The 24,063-nt window shown below is 45.0% G+C and overlaps 1 protein-coding gene and 1 long non-coding RNA gene across 2 annotated transcripts; one reads left to right on the top strand and one right to left on the bottom strand.

The window, feature by feature from the left end:
• The first annotated feature begins 796 nt into the window (after positions 1–796).
• LOC129835292 (nectin-4-like) lies at positions 797–23,649 on the top strand. The gene is made up of 12 exons (XM_055900873.1): positions 797–851; positions 6,630–6,751; positions 6,860–6,935; positions 7,230–7,397; positions 7,855–8,133; positions 10,414–10,531; positions 19,957–20,108; positions 20,385–20,544; positions 20,654–20,732; positions 21,113–21,175; positions 21,545–21,724; positions 21,984–23,649. Exons 1-12 carry the CDS (start codon positions 797–799, stop codon positions 22,428–22,430), a joined length of 1,899 nt encoding a protein of 632 aa, XP_055756848.1. The 3' UTR covers positions 22,431–23,649.
• Positions 13,790–18,331, bottom strand: LOC129835293 (uncharacterized). The gene is made up of 3 exons (XR_008756402.1): positions 17,804–18,331; positions 14,573–14,668; positions 13,790–14,005 (listed from the first exon to the last, which is right to left on the bottom strand). It is a non-coding gene; the product is annotated as an uncharacterized LOC129835293 (long non-coding RNA).
• Positions 23,650–24,063: the final 414 nt, after the last annotated feature.

The raw sequence follows: 24,063 nt of genomic DNA, 5'->3' as shown, positions 1-24,063 counted from the left end.
TCTGCAATTAATAGTTACCACACCTATGTAGATGTCAACAACCATTTGCTGGTGTCTAAATTGATAGATGTAGTTCATGATGTAGATAGATAGATGTATCTTCGAAATCAAGACAAGTTGTTTAGGCTACTCCATCTAGAGGGCCTGTGTACTGTGCCTACATCATTTCTCCTCCCGGTTGAGCCTTGTGAAAGGCTGCATGTAAAGGCCTGAAAATAACTGTCTGTTACTTTAACTAAACTGGAAAGGTGACTTCCCAGGTGTGTGTGTGTGTGTGTGTGTGTCAGAGAGAGAGCGAGAGCGAGAGAGCGAGAGCGAGCTTGTAACAGGTGTACCCAAGAAAACAGGTAACCGCTCCTACTTTTGAGAAGCCAGAATATGGTGTGCTAGTGTCAAAGAAACAGAACATCATTTGTGCATTTCACTAGGAATCAATTACTTTTCCAAAACGCAAAGAAAGGAAGAGGCAGCACTTTTCACATTGAGAGAGAACAACTTTCCAAAGCATTTGTTGGAATAAGATAAGCCAACAACAACAAGCCAGACATGGTCGAATCATAAATGTTGGCTAAATCTGAGGATCTATACTACTTTTAGCCGAGATGTTTTTTACATTCTTGTCTTGGATTTGACACTGGATGAAAGAAAGTTCACTGTCTGGGATAAGATCATAAACTGAAGTTAAGTGGAAATTGGACCAATGTCACAACAAATTCCAGCATCAGAATAGACCACAAACCTCTAGCTGTCTCCAGATCGATCAAGGCGGGCGGACCACTCCACCGAACCGGGGAGAATGACCTCTCACCTGGGCGGACTGACACCACTGCTGTGGATCCTTTGGAGTTTCAGTAAGTTAGTTGTTCATGATGTAATGTTTAGACTATGATAAATAACACTGCAATGGGGCTAAGTAAAGCGATATAAACAAAATAACACACAATAATGACAACTATCTGCAACTAAAGCTCTGCATTTTTATTTTGGTTTATCTGTAGTCCTATGGATTTTGGTAATTGACCTAGCAAGTCGTTTTTCATATAAGTATTTAAATAAGTAGGCTACTGCCAACTTTGGCTCTTGTCCAGCTTCTTGGGTTTGTCTTTGCTGGATTAGATGAACAACACTTGAGGAGTTGTCTGATATTTCAGGAACAACAGGTTACTGTTGATCAATTTCCCCCCTCATGTCTGTGATTCAGTCTGACTCCTTACTTGTGCGCTCTCTCTCTCTCTCTCTCTCTCTCTCTCTCTCTCTCTCTCTCTCTCTCTCTCTCTCTCTCTCTCTCTCTCTCGGGATCAGAGAAGGATTGCAGCAGGCGCCTACTGTCCTGTGCTGTATTTATATAAGCTGATGTATAATGACTTTTTAAAGGAGGAAAACAAAGACATGGTTTGTGTGAGACAGACAGAGACAAAGAGAAACAGAGAGCGACAGAGCGAGAGCAAAAGAGAGACAGAGCGAGAGAGAGAGACAGAGCAAGAGAGAGACAGAGTGAGAGAGAGAGAGACAGACACAGAGAAAGAGAGACCGAGTGAGAGAGAGAGAGAGCGAGCAAGAGAGACAGAGCGAGAGTCAGAGTGATAGAGCAAGACAGCAAGAGAGAGACAGAGAGACAAATTTGACCCCAATAACTACCGTGGAATATGCGTCAACAGTAATCTTGGGAAAATACTCTGCATTATCATTAACAGCAGACTCGTACATTTCCTCAATGAAAACAATGTACTGAGCAAATGTCAAATTGGCTTTTACCAAATTACCGTACAACAGACCATGTATTCACCCTACACACCCTAATTGACAACCAAACAAACCAAAACAAAGGCAAAGTCTTCTCATGCTTTGTTGATTTCAAAAAAGCCTTCGACTCAATTTGGCATGAGGGTCTGCTTTTCAAATTGATGGAAAGTGGTGTTGGGGGTAAAACATACGACAATATAAAATCCATGTACACAAACAACAAGTGTGCGGTTAAAATTGGCAAAAAACACACACATTTCTTCACACGGGGTCGTGGGGTGAGAGAGGGATGCAGCTTAAGCCCCACTCTCTTCAACATATATATCAACGAATTGGCGCGGGCACTAGAACAGTCTGCAGCACCCGGCCTCACCCTACTAGAATCCGAAGTCAAATGTATACTGTTTGCTGATGATCTGGTGCTTCTGTCACCAACCAAGGAGGGCCTACAGCAGCACCTAGATCTTCTGCACAGATTCTGTCAGACCTGGGCCCTGACAGTAAATCTCAGTAAGACCAAAATAATGGTGTTCCAAAAAAGGTCCAGTCGCCAGGACCACAAATTCCATCTAGACACTGTTGCGCTAGAGCACACAAAAAACTATACATACCTCGGCCTAAACATCAGCACCACAGGTAACTTCCACAAAGCTGTGAACGATCTGAGAGACAAGGCAAGAAGGGCATTCTATGCCATCAAAAGGAACATAAATTTCAACATACCAATTAGGATCTGGCTAAAAATACTTGAATCAGTCATAGAGCCCATCGCCCTTTATGGTTGTGAGGTCTGGGGTCCGCTCACCAACCAAGACTTCACAAAATGGGACAAACACCAAATTGAGACTCTGCATGCAGAATTCTGCAAAAATATCCTCCGTGTGCAACGTAGAACACCAAATAATGCATGCAGAGCAGAATTAGGCCGATACCCACTAATTATCAAAATCCAGAAAAGAGCCGTTAAATTCTACAACGCCCTAAAAGGAAGCGATTCCCAAACCTTCCATGACAAAGCCATCACCTACAGAGAGATGAACCTGGAGAAGAGTCCCCTAAGCAAGCTGGTCCTGGGGCTTTGTTCACAAACACAAACACACCACACAGAGCCCCAGGACAACAGCACAATTAGACCCAACAAAATCATGAGAAAACAAAAAGATAATTACTTGACACATTAGAAAGAATTAACAAAAAAACCACTGTGACTGACCCAAACTTAAGGAAAGCTTTGACTATGTACAGACTCAGTGAGCATAGCCTTGTTATTGAGAAAGGCCGCCGTAGGCAGACATGGCTCTCAAGAGAAGACAGGCTATGTGCTCACTGCCCACAAAATGAGGTGGAAACTGAGCTGCACTTCCTAACCTCCTGCCCAATGTATGACCATATTAGAGAGACATATTTCCCTCAGATCACACAGATCCACAAAGAATTCGAAAACAAATCCAATTTTTATAAACTCCCATATCTACTGGGAGAAATTCCACAGTGTGCCATCACAGCAGCAAGATTTGCGACCTGTTGCCACAAGAAAAGGGCAACCAGTGAAGAACAAACACCATTGTAAATAAAACCCATATTTATGCTTATTTATTTTCCCTTGTGTACTTTAGCCATTTGTACATTGTTACAACATTGTATATATATAATATGACATTTGTAATGTCTTTATTGTTTTGAAGCTTCTGTATGTGTAATGTTTGCTGTTAATTTTTATTGTTTATTTCACTTTTGTGTGTTGTCTACCTCACTTGCTTTGGCAATGTTAACACATGTTTCCCATGCCAATAAAGCCCCTTGAATTTAATTGAATTGAATTGAGAGAGACAAAGAGAGAGTATCCCTTATCTTGACAATGTGTATTTAATCTTGCTCAGAGGGGATGAGAGACAGTCAGTCAGACAGACGGACCGGATGCTGTGTCATAGGTGGAGTGTTATGGCAGTAATGTTGCACAGGCAGATTCCTCAGAAAACCTCAAAGCCTTGTCTGCCCCTACTCCATGTTCACTACTCTGATGTGACACAACAGTAACACACTGTTCACATGGAAAAATACAGCACCTGTCAGCTTGGTAGACAACAAAGTGAACTGGTAAATACATAAATCATACTAAAGACAATCTGTATGCTGTTTACAAACACATGCTCACGCATGCCACACACACATACACACACACACACACACACACACACACACACACACACACACACACACACACACACACACACACACAGACACACACACACAATCACCGTTGAATCAGCCATATCAAAACAGCTTTAATATGGGCATATAATAAACTTAGCAAAATTAGCACCGTCCTCTCACTGTCAACTGCTTTTATTTTCAGCAAACTTAACATGTGGAAATATTTGTATGAACATAACAAGATTCAACAACTGAGACATAAACTGAACAAATTCCACAGACATGTGACTAACAGAAACGGAATAATGTGTCCCTGAACAAAGGCGGGGTCAAATTCAGAAGTAACAGTCAGTATCTGGTGTGGCCACCAGCTGCATTAAGTACTGCAGTGCATCTCCTCCTCATGGACTGCACCAGATTTGCCAGTTCTTGCTGTGAGATGTTACCACACTCTTCCACCAAGGCACCTGCAAGTTCCTGGACATTTCTGGAGGGAATGGCCCTAGCCCTCACCCTCCGATCCAACAGGTCCCAGACGTGCTCAATGGGATTGAGTTCCGGGCTCTTCGCTGGCCATGGCAGAACACTGACATTCCTGCCTTGCAGGAAGTCACGCATAGAACGAGCAGTATGGCTGGTGGCATTGTCATGCTGGAGGGTCATGTCAGGATGAGCCTGCAGGAAGGGTACTACATGAGGGAGGAGGATGTCTTCCCTGTAACACACAGCGTTGAGATTGCCTGCAATGACAACAAGCTCAGTCCGATGATGTTGTGACACACCGCCCCAGACCATGACGGACCCTCCACCTCCAAATCGATCCTGCTCCAGAGTACAGGCCTCGGTGTAACGCTCATTCCTTCGACGATAAACGCGAATCCGACCATCACCCCTGGTGAGACAAAACCGCGACTCGTCAGTGAAGATCACTTTTTGCCAGTCCTGTCTGGTCCAGCGACGGTGGGTTTGTGCCCATAGGCGACGTTGTTGCCTGTGATGTCTGGTGAGGATCTGCCTTACAACAGGCCTACAAGCCCTGAGTCTAGCCTCTCTCAGCCTATTGCGGACAGTCTGAGCACTGATGGAGGGATTGTGCGTTCTTGGTGTAACTCGGGCAATGGTTGTTGCCATCCTGTACCTGTCCCGCAGGTTTGATGTTCGGATGTAACGATCCTCTGCAGGTGTTGTTACACGTGGTCTGCCACTGCGAGGACGATCAGCTGTCCGTCCTGCCTCCCTGTAGCGCTGTCTTTGGTGTCTCACAGTACGGACATTACAATTTATTGCCCTGGCCACATCTGCAGTCCTCATGCCTCCTTGCAGCATGCCTAAGGCACGTTCACGCAGTTGAGCAGGGACCCTGGGCATCTTTCTTTTTATGCTTTTCAGAGTCAGTAGAAAGGCCTCTTTAGTGTCCTAAGTTTTCATAACTGTGACCTCAATTGCCTACCGTCTGTAAGCTGTTAGTATCTTAACGACCGTTCCACAGGTGCATGTTCATTAATTGTTTATAGCTCATTGAACGAGCATGGGAAACAGTTTTTAACCCTTTACAATGAAGATCTGTGTATGTCTCTCTCTGTCTCTCTGTCTCTCTGTCTCTCTCTCTGTCTCTCTCTCTCTCTGTCTCTGTCTCTGTCTCTCTGTTTCTCTCTCTCTCTCTCTCTCTCTGTTTCTCTCTCTCTCCATCTATCTCTCTCTCTCTCTGTGTCTCTCTCTGTCTCTCTCTCTCTGTCTCTCTCTCTCTCTCTCTCTGTCTCTCTCTGTCTCTCTCTGTCTCTCTCTCTCTCTGTCTCTCTCTCTCTCTCTCTCTCTATCTATCTTTGAAAGATGGTCCTGAAAAAGGGACGTTTCTTTTTTTGCTGAGTTTATGTTATCTGGAACTGGTATCTTTAACTAAATGCATTAAAATATAGTCTACATTGAGCAAGATGACAACATATTTACATAACATTTGTATTGGTATTTGGTAGGGTACATATGTGCTTTTTCTGTTACGCTAAGAGTGAGCTGTTTGGCCAAAAAAGAACGCGTTGTTTTAATGATAACAGGAGATGGCAATCAGGCCTTCATTCCATAAGGATCATCAATGTTGTGACTTGGCAAAACAGTGTGCCACTGTAGATGATATAAGAAGTCTACATCAAATAGGTCAGTGAGTTTACAGTTCTACCTAAATACACACAGGTGGTGCGTACATACGTGTGTGTGTATATGTGTATGTTTGTATGTGTGTGTGCATGTGTTTGCAGTCACTGTGTGTGTGCACGTGAGTATGTGTGTGTGTTACTCTGGACACTCGGAGGTTCACTAGTGCAACAAGTCAAGCGACATATCCTCACTGACACATCGAATCGCTTGCTCTATGTCCTCTCTCTGACTGCCTCCCCCCATCTCTTGGCCTCTCTGTCTTCTTTCCAATCACATCTCACTATTCTCTACATCTCCTCTCTTCTCATTCTTTCTGTCGCTCACCCCCTGAAGTATATGAAGGAGAGTAAGGAAAGTGTTTTACTACAAATCCTCAGTCAGGGTTCAGTGCACAGTCTTCCTAATGTCTTTCAACCTCTCATTATCTCTCTCGCTACACTGTGACATTGTGTTGTATTTCTATTGTAAATGATGTCAACGATGCCACACACATTTTCCCCAAGGGAACAATAAAGTCAACAAATAAATAACTCTCTCTTTCTCCCCCTCCATCTCTCCTTCCCACGCTCTCTCTCCCCCAGTCGCTGTGGTGCAGGGGGACTTTGTGGAGCCCTCTCCCTCGTGCTCCTTGAACTCCCTGGCTGAGGCTGAGACCCAGCTGCCCTGCCAGTTCAAGGTGGAAGTGGGCCAGGTGGTGGTTCAGGTCTGTAGCATGAGTTACTACAGTACCCATAATGCTCTGTTCAACATATCTGGTTGTATCTTAGAAAAGACGTCCCTAACATAATGGTCTCGTCTCTCATTGTCACAGGTCACCTGGACCAAGGAGAAAGTAGATGGTACCAAGGACCAGATCATCACAGTGCACCACACCGACGGACACACAGGTAGGACACATACATATAGATGTTAAAGTACTGAGTGTCAACCATCCATCTCTTTATGTATTGGTAGTTCATCTGCTTTGCTAGCACTTGAAGCCTCACACGTTATATTTAGAGTGGTAGACAAAACCACAGATGCAGTTTCAATCTAGCTACTCCATCTATCTCTTTTTACCACCCCCATATCTCACTTCCTCTCTATCTCTCTTTCTAACTCGGTCTTCTTCTCTCTCTCACCCACCCCCCTCTTTACCCTCCCCGTATGACCCCCCCTCCTCAATCTCCCCCCTCTCTCAGAGTTTGGTCAGTACTCAGGGCGTGTGCGGTTCAGGAGCAAGAAACCCACCGTGGACTCATCCCTGATCATCATGAACACTGTGGAGTCAGATGAGGGCAGGTACAACTGTCACATCAGCACCTTCCCCTCGGGGAACTTCGAACGACAGCTGTCACTCACCGTGTGGAGTAAGTCCCTCCCCTTACTTCCCCTTCCTCATTCTATGACTTGGATTTACAGATGACGATGATGATGATAATGATTGATGATGATGTTTACAGGTGTCAGTTGTAGTATTATTAGCTAAAACAATAGCTCTAGTGGTGATAGTAGTCATGTAAGCCACAACTGTCATTATAACTGTTAGTGTATCCAGCTGTCTTTTTAAGATAACATTTCCTCAAAGCGCTGATCTGAGTTTTTTAAACATCTACCAAACAGAGTACATTAGATTTCAGCTTGGATCATAAAGCTGATCCTAGTTAAGCGTTTAAGAACTTCCACCCCGTGAAGCATCATGTCACAATGTTCTAGGATCAGCTTAACCTCCAATTAACAACTAAGACCAGTTCTAAGATCACCTCCCCAAGCACTAAGACCAAGGAATAGTTCATTCCTCTGACATTTGACCCTTGACCCCCGCAGCCACGCCCATCTCCTCCCTGGACCCTGTGATCCTTGTCGAAGGCCAGTCCTTCCAATTGGCTGCGTCCTGCCGCTCTGTGGCCCGCCCTCCGCCCCACCTCTCCTGGGACACAGACCTAACAGGCCAATCACACAACAGGAGTTTGGAGGGTGGTTCAGTCTCCACCCACTTCTCGCTGCATCCCCTGAGGAGTATGGATGGGAAGCGGCTGGACTGTCTGGTGCAGCACCCGGCTCTGAAGGGACCACGCAGGATCACCAACAACCTGGTGGTGCACTGTGAGTTTAGACTTCGCATTAAAAGGTCCAATGCAGCCGTTTTTATCTCAATATCAAATCATTTCAGGGTAACTATTGAGTACCTTCTAGTGATTGTTTTCAAATAAAATGGTCTTAGAAAGGGGCAATTTCTCAAGCAAGACATTTTACAAGGGGATTTTTTGTTGTTGCTGTTATTAACAGAGAGGTTTGGACCTCTCTTTCTTATTGGTCTATTAACTAATTTACCGCATGGTGATGTCACCATGGAATGCCAAAAATCCAACCCACCAAAACAGGCAGTCTTTTAAAACAGCTCTCACACTAATCTCATTATCATAATTTTCACAGAATTATTTCAATCTCAGTGTGGAAATATACACTGCTCAAAAAAATAAAGGGAACACTTAAATAACACAATGTAACTCCAAGTCAATCACACTTCTGTGAAATCAAACTGTCCACTTAGGAAGCAACACTGATTGACAATACATTTCACATGCTGTTGTGCAAATGGAATAGACAAAAGGTGGAAATTATAGGCAATTAGCAAGACACCCCCCAAAACAGGAGTGACTCTGCAGGTGGTGACCACAGACCACTTCTCAGTTCCTATGCTTCCTGGCTGATGTTTTGGTCACTTTTGAATGCTGGCGGTGCTCTCACTCTAGTGGTAGCATGAGACGGAGTCTACAACCCACACAAGTGGCTCAGGTAGTGCAGTTCATCCAGGATGGCACATCAATGAGAACTGTGGCAAAAAGGTTTGCTGTGTCTGTCAGCGTAGTGTCCAGAGCATGCAGGCGCTACCAGGAGACAGGCCAGTACATCAGGAGACGTGGAGGAGGCCATAGGAGGGCAACAACCCAGCAGCAGGACCACTACCTCCGCCTTTGTGCAAGGAGGTGCACTGCCAGCGCCCTGCAAAATGACCTCCAGCAGGCCACAAATGTGCATGTGTCTGCTCAAACGGTCAGAAACAGACTCCATGAGGGTGGTATGAGGGCCCGACGTCCACAGTTGGGGGTTGTGCTTACAGCCCAACACCGTGCAGGACGTTTGGCATTTGCCAGAGAACACCAAGATTGGCAAATTCGCCACTGGCGCCATGTGCTCTTCACAGATGAAAGCAGGTTCACACTGAGCACATGAGCACATGTGACAGACGTGACAGAGTCTGGAGACGCCGTGGAGAACGTTCTGCTGCCTGCAACATCCTCCAGCATGACCGGTTTGGCGATGGGTCAGTCATGGTGTGGGGTGGCATTTCTTTGTGGGGCCGCACAGCCCTCCATGTGCTCGACAGAGGTAGCCTGACAGCCATTAGGTACCGAGATGAGATCCTCAGACCCCTTTTGAGACCATATGCTGACACATGCACATTTGTGGCCTGCTGGAGGTCATTTTGCAGGGCTCTGGCAGTGCACCTCCTTGCACTAAGGCGGAGGTACCGGTCCTGCTGCTGGGTTGTTGCCCTCCTACGGCCTCCTCCACGTCTCCTGATGTACTGGCCTGTCTCCTGGTAGGGCCTCCATGCTCTGGACACTACGCTGACAGACACAGCAAACGTTTTTGCCACAGCTCGCATTGATGTGCCATCCTGGATGAACTGCACTACCTGAGCCACTTGTGTGGGTTGTAGACTCCGTCTCATGCTTCCACTAGAGTGAGAGCACCGCCAGCATTCAAAAGTGACCAAAACATCAGCCAGGAAGCATAGGAACTGAGAAGTGGTCTGTGGTCACCACCTGCAGAATCACTCCTGTTTTGGGGGTGTCTTGCTAATTGCCTATAATTTCCACCTTTTGTCTATTCCATTTGCACAACAACATGTGAAATGTATTGTCAATCAGTGTTGCTTCCTAAGTGGACAGTTTGATTTCACAGAAGTGTGATTGACTTGGAGTTACATTGTGTTGTTTAAGTGTTCCCTTTATTTTTTTGAGCAGTGTATATAACAGACAGGAGAATCTAGTTTTTGACTGGACTGGGCCTTTAACTATGAATCTAGACGTGAGATTAAATACCATTTTTAATTGTGACACTTCACTACATGTTTATACAGACGTCTATGCCTTCGGTGACTTTTCCGTTTAATTGACCCCTCTTTATTTAAAGTCCCTGGTAGAATTCAGAATCTAAAGTAACTTCATTGTAAGCTGACTGTGCTTCTTTCTCACCAGGAAGATCTTTTACAACCCATTTCTTATCCTGACTTTATTATTAGTGTGTGTGTGATTGTGTATTTCTGTGTATCTGACAGTTCAAAAGAATGTCTTTGATCATGTTCCTCTGTTCTAGATCCTCCCAATGCAGAGATCTCTGGGTTTGATCAGAACTGGTATGCTGGTCTGGAGGAAGCTGCCCTCAGTTGTGTCAGTGGAGGAAACCCCAAACCACAGAGTTTCAATTGGACCAGGTAACACTTACTTTCCCAACCTACCCTCTCTGCCTGTCTGACTCACATCATGTCTGGCTAATCTGTTTTAGTTTGATTTACTGGTAATTCTATTAGTCAGTTATTAATAGTGGGCCAACCGGGGAGTTCAGGAGTTGTTTTTTGTGCCACTTGCCAGGCGGTCATTGTCAATAATAAGGCGATTGACTTGAATCTTGATTGACTTGTGTGTGTGTGTGTGTGTGTGTGTGTCCATCCGGGGCTCTGAAATTAGCCCCGGATGGAGATAAGGATTTGGACTTGTGGTTTTACTTAATTCTCTGTACTGGCCAATGATTATAACGGCGATTCTGATCCAACCATAAATTCATACATTGTGCTCCTGGCCTGAGAGGATGGAAGTTTAATATGTAGCTAGATGTAGAAGCCTAATGTTAACTAGTTAACGTTGCCCATGAAAGGACTTTAGGCTAGCGAGCAAGCATTTTAGCCAGGTAGCCTAGGACAACAAAACATTTAAGCATGTACTGTATGACAGAGTGGTAGAACGCTTCGTCAAAATGAAAGAGAGGAGGATGGCATTGGCATTTCTCTACAAGTAGTGTGACATGTTTTTTGTTTTTTTTGCAAAGCACCCCCACGCACACAAATCAGAGCCATGGATATCCACTTTATATTTAGCTTACATTGATTGGACTAAATCGTTTTTGGTATCTTTTAGTTCGAACTGTATTGGACTAAGCAGAGGTGATTTGATGATGTTGAAATGCTGAAGTTGAAATAGTGCTGGAATAGTGGAGGTAGCTCCTGTTTTCTTAGCGTCTTGCGGTAACTCTCCGTGGTTCTAAATCAATAGTTGTTTAGTGGTCCGAAAATGACAGAAATATTAACTTGCTTGACCATGCTTTAAGTCATGTTACTGCTTGTTCCATGCAATATGCTTTGTGGAGGTTACTCTCTGGCTTTGTGATGAAACAAAGGTGTGGTTGAAATTATTCTGCCACTGTGTCTTCTTATTGTCTCAGCCTTAGGCCTACATATCACGGTGGCAAGGCATATGAACTGGTTATAGAGCAAACAATGCAATGGTCACAACATATAGGTTCTAATATGGCTTTTTCCACCTGGCTTGTCTTTCACAGTGATTTTACCCACGCACCACTACTGTGCGTTACAGTGGGGGGAAATTAAATAATTTTTCTGTTTGCCAACTTAGCTAGCTACCTAGCTAAGTTAGCTAGCTACCTAGCTAAGTTAGCTAGCTAAACAACTACCGGTAGCTATATCTATGATTAAAAATAGAAAAGGTTTTACAATCAGATCTTTTGTATCTCAATTGTAAAACCTCTTCTCTTTTTAGTCTTAGATATGGCTAACTACTAAACAGCAAGCTACAACATTACAACCAGACACCTAAAGCTAGGCTTACCGGCAAATGTTAGTACATGACTGGAGTTCGCTAGATAGTTAGCCTGGCGCCAGCTAACTTATGCGTCATACCTCACATTTGTAACTTGTTAGCAAACGTAACATCAGCAACTGTAAATCATTTTACAAGCTAGCTATGTAACATCATTGACGAGGGTTCACATTGGTTATGATTAACAACATTATAGGCATGATGCAAGATAGGATTCCAAACAGATGGAAATAACAAGTATTGCATATCCAGCGAGCTAGATAGCTAAGTTTACTACCAAACAGTGAAAGAAAAACAATAATACAACAATTCACTGTTGTAAATCTAAAATGGAAGCTGGTTTTACTATATTTGGTGTTGGAGGGCAGGTAAGAGGTCCAAAAAAATATCCCAATGCCCAAGGGCAGTGATTGGGGACATTTCCCCGTGTAGGGTGCCATCTTTCGGATTGGACATTAAACGGGTGTCCTGACTCTCTGTGGTCACTAAAGATCCCATGGCACTTATCGTAAGAGTAGGGGTGTTAACCCCTACTCTTCAAGGACATTTAGAGACTTGTTCCGAAGCCACTCCTGCATTGTCTTGGCTGTGTACTTAGGGTCATCGTCTTGTTGAAAGGTGAACCTTCGCCCCAGTCTGAGATCCTGAGCACTCTGAAGAATGCTGTGGTAGCCATGCTGCTTAAGTGTGCCTTGAATCCTAAATAAATCATTGACAGTGTCACCAGCAAAGCACCCCCACACCTCCTCCTCAATGCTTCACGGTGGGAACCACACATGCGGAGATCATCCGTTCACCAACTCTGCGTCTCACAAAGACACGACAGTTGGAACCAAAAATCTCAAATTTGGACTCATCAGACCAAAGGACAGATTTCCACAGGTCTAATGTCCATTGCTCGTGTTTCTAGGCCCAAGCAAGTCTCTTCTTCTTATTGGTGTCCTTTAGTAGGTGGTACTTTGCAGCAATTGGACCATGAAGGCCGGATTCACAGTCTCCTCTGAACAGTTGATGTAGAGATGTGTCTGATACTTGAACTCTGTGAAGCATTTATTTGGGCTGCAATCTGAGGTGCAATTGTTAATTGTCGATTTCTGAGGCTGGTAACTCTAATGAACTTATCCTCTGCAGCACAGGTAACTCTGGGTCTTCCTTTCCTGTGGCGGTCCTCATGAGAGACAGTTTCATCATATCACTTGATAGTTTTTGCAACTGCACTTGAAAAAACATTTAAAGTTCTTGAAATGTTCCGAACTGACTAACCTTCGTGTCTTAAAGTAATGATGGACTGTCATTTCTCTTTGCTTATTTGAGCTGTTCTTGCAATAATATGGACTTGGTCTTTTACCAAATAGGGCTATCTTCTGTATACCAACCCTACCTTGTCACAACACAACTGATTGGCTTAAACTCATTAAGGAAAGACACTCCACAAATTAACTTTTAACAAGGCACACCTCTTAATTGAAATGCGTTCCAGGTGACTACCTCATGAAGCTGGTTGAGAGAATGCCAAGAGTTCAACAGGAGGTTTGTGGCACCTTCATTTGAGAGGACGGGCTCGTGGTCATGGCTGGAGCGGAATTAGTGGAACGGTATCAAATACATCAAACATATGGTTTGATGGCATTCCATTTACTCCGTTCCAGACATTATTATGAGCTGTCCTCCCCTCTGCGGGCTCCACTGATTTACTCTGGACTCCGACATTGCTCATCCTAATATTTCAATATTTCTTAATTACATTCTTCTACTTTTTAGATTTGTGTGTATTGTTATGTGTTGTTAGATATTACTGCACTGTTGGAGCTAGGAACACAAGCATTTTGCTACACCCGCAGTAACATCTGCTAAATATGTGTATGCGACCAATGCAATTTGATTTTATTTATCAGGCTTCAGTACACTGGCAATGGTTGGCTTGGGAAGCCAAGACTCTTTGTGCTTATGGCGATGGGCTTGTCCTGTCGCGGTGAACGGCCAGCTGGATAAGACTCTGCCGAAAGTGGAGTAGGGCTTCTTAACCACCAACTGTTAGGTCCTCTTGAAGAAGATTTGCTGGTACTGCACGTCTCCTGGAAAGACATGGTTGTGGTCTTAGCATTGTACACTCTTTGTGGAAGGGACATAGGGCAACACACCCTTGTTGGTAAAGGTATCAACCAAATGGGACCGGCTAGCGTACTGCTTAATGAGGGGACATTGGGAGCTGCTTCTGAGAGAAAAGATCAATCAATAAAGTGAATGGGCTGGGTGGCTAAAGAAGATGTGAAAAGTCTTAGGAAGGCAGTTCTTACACAGTATGAATTGTTGTGTGTGGGAGATTGAGGAGAAATGGCACCTCAAATCGCTCTCATAGACAACAATACATTTACTGTCTAAGCACAACCCTGCACAACCAAAACCCCCTTACTCATCTCAAAGTGCTGTCTGTAAACCTCCCCCAGTCAATTGACTTTGACAGATCATCCTTGTCAATAGAAGCCCTTTGGAGGGGAATTTTGTAGACGTCTTTGTATTATGTTTTGAGAATCTGCAGAGAGAATAATGAGGTGATTGTGTCATTACTGTTGGAGTCTTGATTTTATACCTTTCAGTGTCCCTTGCTGGTTTCTGTCCCACAATCTTGTTGTGCTCCATACCTGCAAGGTGTGTCCCGTTCCTCATGCTTGTGTACCCAAAATGCCTCCTCTTTGGGGTATTTTTCAGCAGGGCACTGTGGAATGACTCCAGATAACCTGAGTTTTACAAAAAGAAAAGGTAAAAAGAAAAGAGGTGTAGACTAAATTGATTACATGGTCTGGAAGGTATCCTGTGGTCCTCATGCTACCTCTAACCACCTGTAACCCCATAACACTAACACAAATCCTACAAAACACTACCCAATTAATGTTTATACCATGTTTACTGGAAATTGAGTTATTTTAGACATCAGCTTGTAAATATTTTGGTCAATTTACTTTCACCTTGTGCAGAGCTAGGGGTTGGAAGCACATCTTGGTGGAATTAGATTCTGCACCACAGGATTTTGGTGGCAACTTAATTGGGGAGGATAGAGTAACGGCCGTTCTCCTCCTCTTCGTCCGAAGAGGAGGAGTAGGGATTGGACCAAAGCGCAGCGTTGTGATATGACATAATGATATTTATTAAAGTAAAGACAAAACACGAAAATACTTCAACAAACTACAAAACAAATAAACAAACGTAGACAGACCTGAACTATAGAACTTACATATACACGAAGAACGCATGAACAGGTACAGACTACACAAACGAACAAACAAACGAAACAGTCCCGTGTGGTGCACAGACACAAACACGGAAGACAACCACCCACAAACAAACAATGTGAACAACCTACCTTAATATGGTTCTCAATCAGAGGAAACGTAAAACACCTGTCCCTGATTGAGAACCATATCAGGCTAAATGACAATGAACGTAAACATAGAAACACATAACATAGAATGCCCACCCCAACTCACGCCCTGACCAACTAAACACATACAAAACAAGAGAAAACAGGTGAGGAACGTGACATAACCCCCCTCCCTCAAGGTGCGAACTCCGGACGCACCACCAAAAGTCTAGGGGAGGGTCTGGGTGGGCATCTGTCCACGGTGGCGGCTCAGGCTCTGGGCGTGGTCCCCATCCCACCATAATCAATCCCCGCTTTTTTAGCCTCCTCTCAATGACCACCCTCCAAATTAACCCCACTGGATTAAGGGGCAGCACCGGACTAAGGGGCAGCACCGGACTAAGGGGCAATACCGGAATGAGGGGCAACTCCGAAGTGAAGGGCAGCTCCGGACTGAGGGGCAGCTCCGGACTGGCTGACGGCTCTGGCTGGTCATGGCTGGCTGACGGCTCTGGCTGGTCATGGCTGGCTGACGGCTCTGGCTGGTCATGGCTGGCTGACGGCTCTGGCTGGTCATGGCTGGCTGACGGCTCTGGCTGGTCATGGCTGGCTGACGGCTCTGGCTGGTCATGGCTGGCTGACGGCTCTGGCTGGTCATGGCTGGCTGACGGCTCTGGCTGGTCATGGCTGGCTGACGGCTCTGGCTGGTCATGGCTGGCTGACGGCTCTGGTTGGTCATGGCTCGCTGATGGCTCTGGCTGGTCATGGCTCGCTGACGGCTCTGGCTGATCCTGTCTGGCGGAAGGCTCTGGCTGATCCTGTCTGGCGGACGGTGCGTGGTGCCGGAACTGGTGGTACCGGACTGGAGACACGCACCTCAAGGCTAGTACGGGGAACAACAACAGGGCACACTGGACTCTCAATGCGCACTATAGGCCTGGTGCGTGGTACCGGAACTGGAGGTACCGGGCTGAGGGCACGCACATCAGGGCGAGTGCGGGGAGAAGGAACAGTGCGTACAGGGCTCTGGAGACGCACAGGTGGCTTAGTGCGTGGTGCCGGAACTGGAGGCACTGGGCTGGAGACACGCACCATAGGGAGAGTGCGTGGAGGAGGAACAGGGCTCTGGAGACGCACTGGAAGCCTGGTGCGTGGTGTAGGCACTGGTGGTACTGAGCTGGGGCGGGAAGGTGGCGCCGGATATACCGGACCGTGTAGGCGTACTGGCTCCCTCGAGCACTGAGCCTGCCCAACCTTACCTGTTTGTATGCTCCCCGTCGCCTGACCAGTGCGGGGAGGTGGAATAACCCGCACCGGGCTATGTAGGCGAACCGGGGACACCATGCGTAAGGCTGGTGCCATGTAAGCCGGCCCAAGGAGACGTACTGGTGGCCAGATATGTAGAGCCGGCTTCATGGCACTTGGCTCAATGCTCATTCTAGCCCTACCAGTGCGGGGAGGTGGAATAGCCCGCACCGGGCTATGCACACGTACAGGAGACACCGTGCGCTCTACTGCGTAACACGGTGTCTGCCCGTACTCCCGCTCTCCACGGTTAGCCTGGGAAGTGGGCGCAGGTCTCCTACCTGCCCTAGACCCACTACCTCTTAGCCCCCCCCCCCAAGAAATGTTTGGGTTGTACTTGCGGGCTTTTCGGGCTTCCGTGCTAGACGTGTCCCCTCATAATGCCCGGTTCCTCTCTCCAGTTTCCTCCGCTCTCCGAGCTGCCTCCAGCTGTTCCCATGGGCGGCGATTCACTTCCACTTTAGCCCATGGTCCTTTTCCTTCCATGATTTCCTCCCAAGACCATAAATCCTGCTTCGTGCGCTGTCCGTTAACCCGCTGCTTGATCCGGGTTTGGTGGGTGGTTCTGTAACGGCGTTCACTCCTCCTAGGAGTAGTGATTCGACCAACGTGCAGCCGGTTGTGCATACATAATAATTTATTAACACAAAGACGAAACACGAAAACAAACACTCGGAAGGATTACAAAATAACAAACCGACCTAAACAGACTTAAACTTAAGAACTTACATGTAACACGAAGAACGCACGGACAGGGAAAACAGACTACACAAAAACCGAACAAACATACCGAAACAGTCCCGTGTGGCGCAACATACACAGACATGGAAGACAACCACCCACAACGAACACTGTGAAACAACCTACCTTAATATGACTCTCAATTAGAGGAAACGCCAAACACCTGCCTCTAATTGAGAGCCATACCAGGCAACCCTTAAACCAACATAGAAACAGAAAACATAGACTACCCACCCAAATTCACGCCCTGACCAATTAAACACATACCAAAACAACAGAAAACAGGTCAGGAACGTGACAAGCAGTGACCACCATGGCATATGCGAAATTGATTGACAGTGTGTATACTGAAAGATAATGTAGATAGCTATATGATTTAGCTGATGGCTTTCAGAGTTAAATACAAGACTGTAATGTTAGCTAGCTAACTTATCCAGCTAGGCTAGCAAGCTAGCTAACGTTAGGTTACCTCTAATAAAGAATCTTCTGTTTTGTTGTGAAGGAAAAAAATTGATGGTATCGCATCACTTCTCAGCTGTCGTCGAAATGGATTCCCCATCAGTTCAGCCTGAAAATCCCTCTGATAATCTTTGGTCACCGCATCATTCTTGATAGTAGCAGAATCAGGGTGAGTCTTGTAGGTAGAATGGTGAAAGATGACGCTTGTTTGTAATTAGGACAGCCAGGCATAAAACATCACACGGACATGAGGACAAACAGTGAAAAATAAACGTTTTCTCAAAAATTGCCTAGAGAAGCCCTGAGATTAATGTGTATTGGTCGTTCGAAGTAAACAGCACCATTATTCAAGTTTTTGTGCACGTCCCCTCTACCTGCCGTGCGGTATCAGTATTCACAATGAATGCCGGACTTTGAGGTTCACTATGAGCAGACCAATACACAGGGAGTCGAAACTTCTTGATTCCACCAGTGAAATGAAAATGTGCTAGTTCTAGCTTGTAGTTTGGATAAATGTGATGTTTATGATATAGTAATGACTATATGCCATGGCAGAAGCAGGGTGAAATACCCCTTCAATAGTTGCCAAAGTTCCCGGAGCATGTAGTACAGTGGAGGCTACTGAGGGGAGGACGGCTCATAATAATGGCTGGAACGGAGCGAATGGAATGGCATCAAACAATGTGTTGGTTGTATTTGACCATTCCACTGAGTCTGCTCAAGCCATTACCACGATCCCGCCCTCCCCAATTAAGGTGCCACCAACCTCCTGTGAGGTTTTTAAATAAAGGTTAGATAAATAGTAATACACTTTTGGTTCAGGGACAGTTCAAATGGAACATCTATCTCAGTTATATTGTCATTCACGGTGATGATTGCAGACAGTGCTAAAGTAATCCAATGATGGCAGAGAGAGCTGACTGAAGTGCTTGTGGTTTTTCACTTGAGTAATTTTTCTGGCAGAGTTTGGAAGACATCCTGCTGTTAGGTGGATTAAACCATTCTCTGGGTGTGGTAGAGGGTGGAGGTAAAACGAACCATCTATTGAAATTAATAAGTCTTAATAAAATTACAGATAGGCCTTTAGGGAAAGTGTCTCATGTGTGTTAGGCTGTATGTCTGATTAGATTTATAGAAGTTATGATGAGTATGATTCATTATGTTTTCTATATTTTTATGTGTGGTTTACTAGATCGTGTGAGAAATTTGTCACCAAGTCTAAAGCTGTTAGTCACATGAACACACCTACAGTAAGGTGTGTTTGCGTGTGAGTAACACAGATATATACCACACACACACACACTGACTCACCTCTATCTCACACTTTTATACTTAAGACTCAGACCTCTTTTTTACATTCAATCTCTCCTTACTTGATCACAAACTTTCGTACTCATCCTAACACACACACACACCATGGTTGTTGCCCGTTGCAGTGGGCAAACCAGTTTGCTTCTTTGTACTTGTCAATGCAAAGCAGCAGCAGAAGTAATAACCCTGCTGTCATAGTGTCGTGTTGCAGCTTGTGCAAGGGCAGACAGAGGAGACAGTTTCACAAGAGGGAGGGGGGGAAAGGGGGGGAGATAAAGGGGAGAGTGTGGGCCACGAAAAGGAGGGATGAAAGACAAAGAACTGGGGAAGGGGAAGAAGGAGTGGGGAGGTATGAGGGTAAGGAATTGGATTTGTTTGGAACATTATCATGCTGTGTGATCTATATCTATATGCAAAACTGTACGGTTCCTGTTTCTGGTTCCTCCTGCTCAAATGGGGTTATGTTCAAAAGGTCCAAAACACGGCTCAAAGCTAGAGTAGTGGTCAGAAATCAGCCATTTTAATGAATTTGTTGTGCCCACAAATTCTGAGTCATGTTTTTCTTTATATCACTGTAGTGGTCCTTTCAGGGAAGTGTTGTTGGTGATCCATAGTCAATAGTATTTTGGGCTGTGTTGCTATGATATTCAGGTTAGTGTTGTTGTGTTGAATGTGATGTTTTGTGTGTTACTGATGGGTGTGTTAAAGGGGTGCATTCAGGTTTAATGAAGTACCTTGTGGTGTTGTTGGGCGTTTATAGAGTCATGGCATTCAGACCATTATTGTAAGATATAAACTGTACTGCTCTGTTAAACCCAATGTTAAGTGCTATAGTATTTCTGTTATGTGCAGAAAGGACGGAGACTTACCAGAGGGCGTGACCACAGAGAATGAATCCTTGCTGTTTAATAGGCCCCTCGTCCTGACGGACGCTGGCATCTACCAATGTGTGGCCATGAACTCTGTGGGGGCGGGTAACGCAGAGGTGGATATCACTGTGACAGGTAGGTTGGGCTATCACTCATATTAGAGAGCGATATTGAACGAGTAATAATTGTCTTACTTTAGTCCTGGATATATATGTTGTATTTTATTTTTCATTTATTTTTGTATCCTGAAACAAAATTCTGTAAAATACCTTTGTTCTGTTAAACAAAGAAGTTTAGCTAACAAAGCCAGTTTATACAATCACACATACAGTATGTTCACATTTTCAAAATGATGTGTATTTCTGTATCTCTTTGAATATGACATCACTTCCTATTGTCCCTCTCCCTCAGAGTTGCCTCAGAAGCAGGCGTCGTTCGACAGTCTCCTGATGGTAATAGTGGGAGGAGTGGCCGGAGTACTGCTTCTAGTCATGATCATCATAGTCATCTCTGTGACCCGTCACCACAAACGCAAGAACAAGAAACTGTCGAGGGAACTCACTGTGAGGAAGTATGTTTTCAAACTTTACAGTAACTCCCCTAAAATCGTTATAGAATCTAAATGATAAATGTTACGCCGAAACAGTAATTCCGAATATTTAACAATGCCTGTCTCTCAGGGAGGAGATCAGTACTCTCTCCAGACAGGCATCTTTCAGGAAAATGAACTCAGTCAGTATGGACACTACTAGAGGACAGGTAGGATATTATATCACCATATCTTACAGCATGTGGCAGTGGAGGCTGGTGGGAGGAGCTATAGGAGGATGGGCTCATTATGATGGCTGGAATGAAAGAAATGGAACGGAGTCAGACATATGGTTTTCATATGTTTGATACCGTTCTATTTTTTTCATTCCAGCCATTAAAACGAGCCCGTCCTCCTATAGCTCCTCCAACTAGCCTCCACTGGTCTGTGGTCTAGGCATGATGTCATTCTGTAAATAAATACTAGCACTTCCATGAGCATTATCTATTTGCCTGAAGTTAATATGGTCATTTTTTTCTTTCTCTCCCTCACTCTGTCTCTGTCTCATTCTCTCCCCCCTCCCTCTCTTTCTTATCCCCTGTTCTTTTAGACAGAGGAGAATATCCCTCTCAGAGTGGAGGGGACACTGCGGACCAGTCTGTCCTCCGTAGTGGTCAGTCTCCATTTCACTCTTTCTCTGCATGTGAGGGAGACCTCCGATTTAGCCTCCAGATGCATGGCCGCTAAGTTCTGAGCTCCGCAGGGCAGGCAAATCTCATTCTAATTTAAACATTTATATGATTAAATGAAATGCAAGGAGCTTCTTTTCTTTAAATAACATTTATATGTGAAAAGAAAAGTAGTGCATCTTACATACCGTATATTAATTATACTTTATACTAATTCTACTTTGTTATTAAGACTTCATGCTTTCCCTCCATCTTCTTTTCTGGGACTCCTGCTTCGGAAGCAATCTTAAATCAGACTCTTCAGTGGAAAATGTGTTTAAAGTTCTCTATTTCTCCCTTTCCTTCACACACAGGAACAAGGGCGCATTAGGGAGAGTCGATCTACTCTGGTAGGGGGCGGGGGGCTAGACTACCTGGGTCGACCTGTTCTGTACAATTCTTCACGACGAGGGAGGGAGAGCAGAGCCATGGACAGAGAGGAGGAGAACAGACTTAGGGTGGAGTCAAATGAGCAGAATAGCACCATGTCTTTGGTAAGTGTGTGTGTGTGTGTGTGTGTGTGTGTGTGTGTGTGTGTGTGTGTGTGTGTGTGTGTGTGTGTGTGTGTGTGTGTGTGTGTGTGTGTGCGCGCAACACATGACATGAGGCATCATGAATGGCCTACTCAATTTCTTGTAAACCTTTTAAACTCATAGGTTTAGTAGAGATTGCTAGAGATACTCAAATGATCTATAGTTATTGATGAGTCGTATTTTCCTTTATCTAACCACATATTCACCACTTGTCTCACAGGCAAACCATCTCCACCCCCCTCTCCAACCCTCTTCCTTCCCAGCGGAACAGTCCATCGAGCTGCTGAGGTCCCTGAACGGCAGTGCCATCATCCCAACGGAGTGGGGTTTACATATACGTCAGGGGCCCGGTAGCAGGAACACCCACTCCCCTCTCAGTTGCAACAACCCTCCCATCACAGACAACGATGAGGAGGAGGATGAAGGTGTGGAGGGGGAGTGGGAGACTTGCCCCAGGATGAGTCCGTTGGATCAGGGGAAGTCAGAAGACCAGGACAGCAAGACCAACAGTTCTCAGATCTCAGAAGTAGAATGTGGACTCAACCCTCACTTCCAGCAGAACAATGGAACGTTGAGACCCAAACCGCTCCCCAAGTACCGGCCCAATGGCATCCTCCTCACCTCATCACCACACACCTCCTTCATCCACAAGGCCCAGATTGTATAGAGCGGTAGGGCTGGGTAAGGGCAGGTGACATATTATACGATGAGGCACACTTTGCTACACATCACCACTCTAACAGTGTTGTGTATGTGATTGGTTGTGACCGTTTGGGATACGAGGTCGTTGGTGGCATACCTCGGTGGCAATCAGTTGACCTACTTTTTCACTTCTGAAATATACCTCCACCTTCACCTCAAGCGCTCAGACATTTATGATCAGCAAATAAAGCTTCCGATTCAAGAAAGACTCCTTGGCGTAGAGATACAAATAAGTAACACATACATAACACAGGGGAGAAGCTGGACATGTATGATGTAAAGTTAAAAGCACATGAATGTCAGGTTGGACATAGACAGACCAAAGTAGTCTTTGTATCACAGCAATAACAATCACTCCAGGCCCAGGAAGCATGAAATTGAGAGGAACTAAAAGACTGCCGTGCTTTATTTTTGTATGTTTTTTTTGCTACTACGAGGTGCAAGATTTTAAGATTAGAATATCAACTACGCACCAATAGCGCCTGCCAAGTGGAATCCATGTTGGCGAACTTCCACCCTCCTTCCTTCTAGATGAGGATTCAACCCGTACTGTTCTGTTCACCCTAAGATGGAGTCCATCTTTTTGACTTGACGTGTGGCAGGAGTTTATCTGGAGATACCCCTCCTTGCCATGAAACTTGGGTGTGCACAAACTTTGAACTCGCTGTAGTCTACGATGTCAAAAGCTGAAGACTGCATTTTAGACAAGAGGTTAAGAAAGCATCTTACACCTGAGCACAGTGAGAGCCTATGTGTAAATCTACTAGAAGTGGGAAAAAGTATTGTACTTCTATTTTCTTACGCCACAGACATTTAGACAAGATAACTGCAATATGCCTTTGTTTGTATGAATACAGTAAAAATAGCCTTTGCTTTGTAGGCCAAAATAGTATTATGTTTGAATCTACTGTATTATAATGACTTGAGTGCGGCCAAAATGACACCTTATTCCCTACATAATGCACTATTTTTGACCAGAGCCCTATGAGCCCTGGGCAAAAGTAGTGCACTAGATAGGGAATAGGGTGTAATTTCATGCTGTACATAAGTGTTTCTTTCATGCCATGTTCCTGGGAACATCTTACTGTATTTCACAGATTTGTACACATATACTTGTAATTCGGTGGAGGCTGGTGGGAGGAGCTGTAGGAGGATGGGTTCATTGTAATGGCTTGAATGGTATAGATGGAACGGAGTCAAACATGTGGTTTCCATATGTGCGATGTGTTTCATACGTTCCATCATTCCATTTCAGCCATTACAATGAGCCCGTCCTCCTATAGCTCCTCCCATCAGCCTCCACTGCTGTAATTGTATTTTATGCACAGGCTTCCATGTATGAAACGTTGGACTCACACACACCTTCTTTATTAGAGCAGCTGTATCATTCCGTGGTTTTTAACTGTTTTCCTTTGTATAATACTGTAGCGCTATCTCTGAGTGAATGTATTACCTACATGCACTGAGTGTACAAAACATTATGAACACCTGCTCTTTCCATGACACAGACTGACAAGGTGAATCCAGGTGAAAGCTGTGATCCCTTATTGATGTCACTTGTTAAATCCACTTCAATCAGTGTAGATGAAGGGGAGGAG

This window comes from Salvelinus fontinalis, chromosome 36 (genome assembly GCF_029448725.1).
Source record: "Salvelinus fontinalis isolate EN_2023a chromosome 36, ASM2944872v1, whole genome shotgun sequence".
In the NCBI taxonomy this organism is placed as follows: domain Eukaryota; kingdom Metazoa; phylum Chordata; class Actinopteri; order Salmoniformes; family Salmonidae; genus Salvelinus; species Salvelinus fontinalis.
This window is presented reverse-complemented; position numbering and strand designations above follow the sequence as displayed.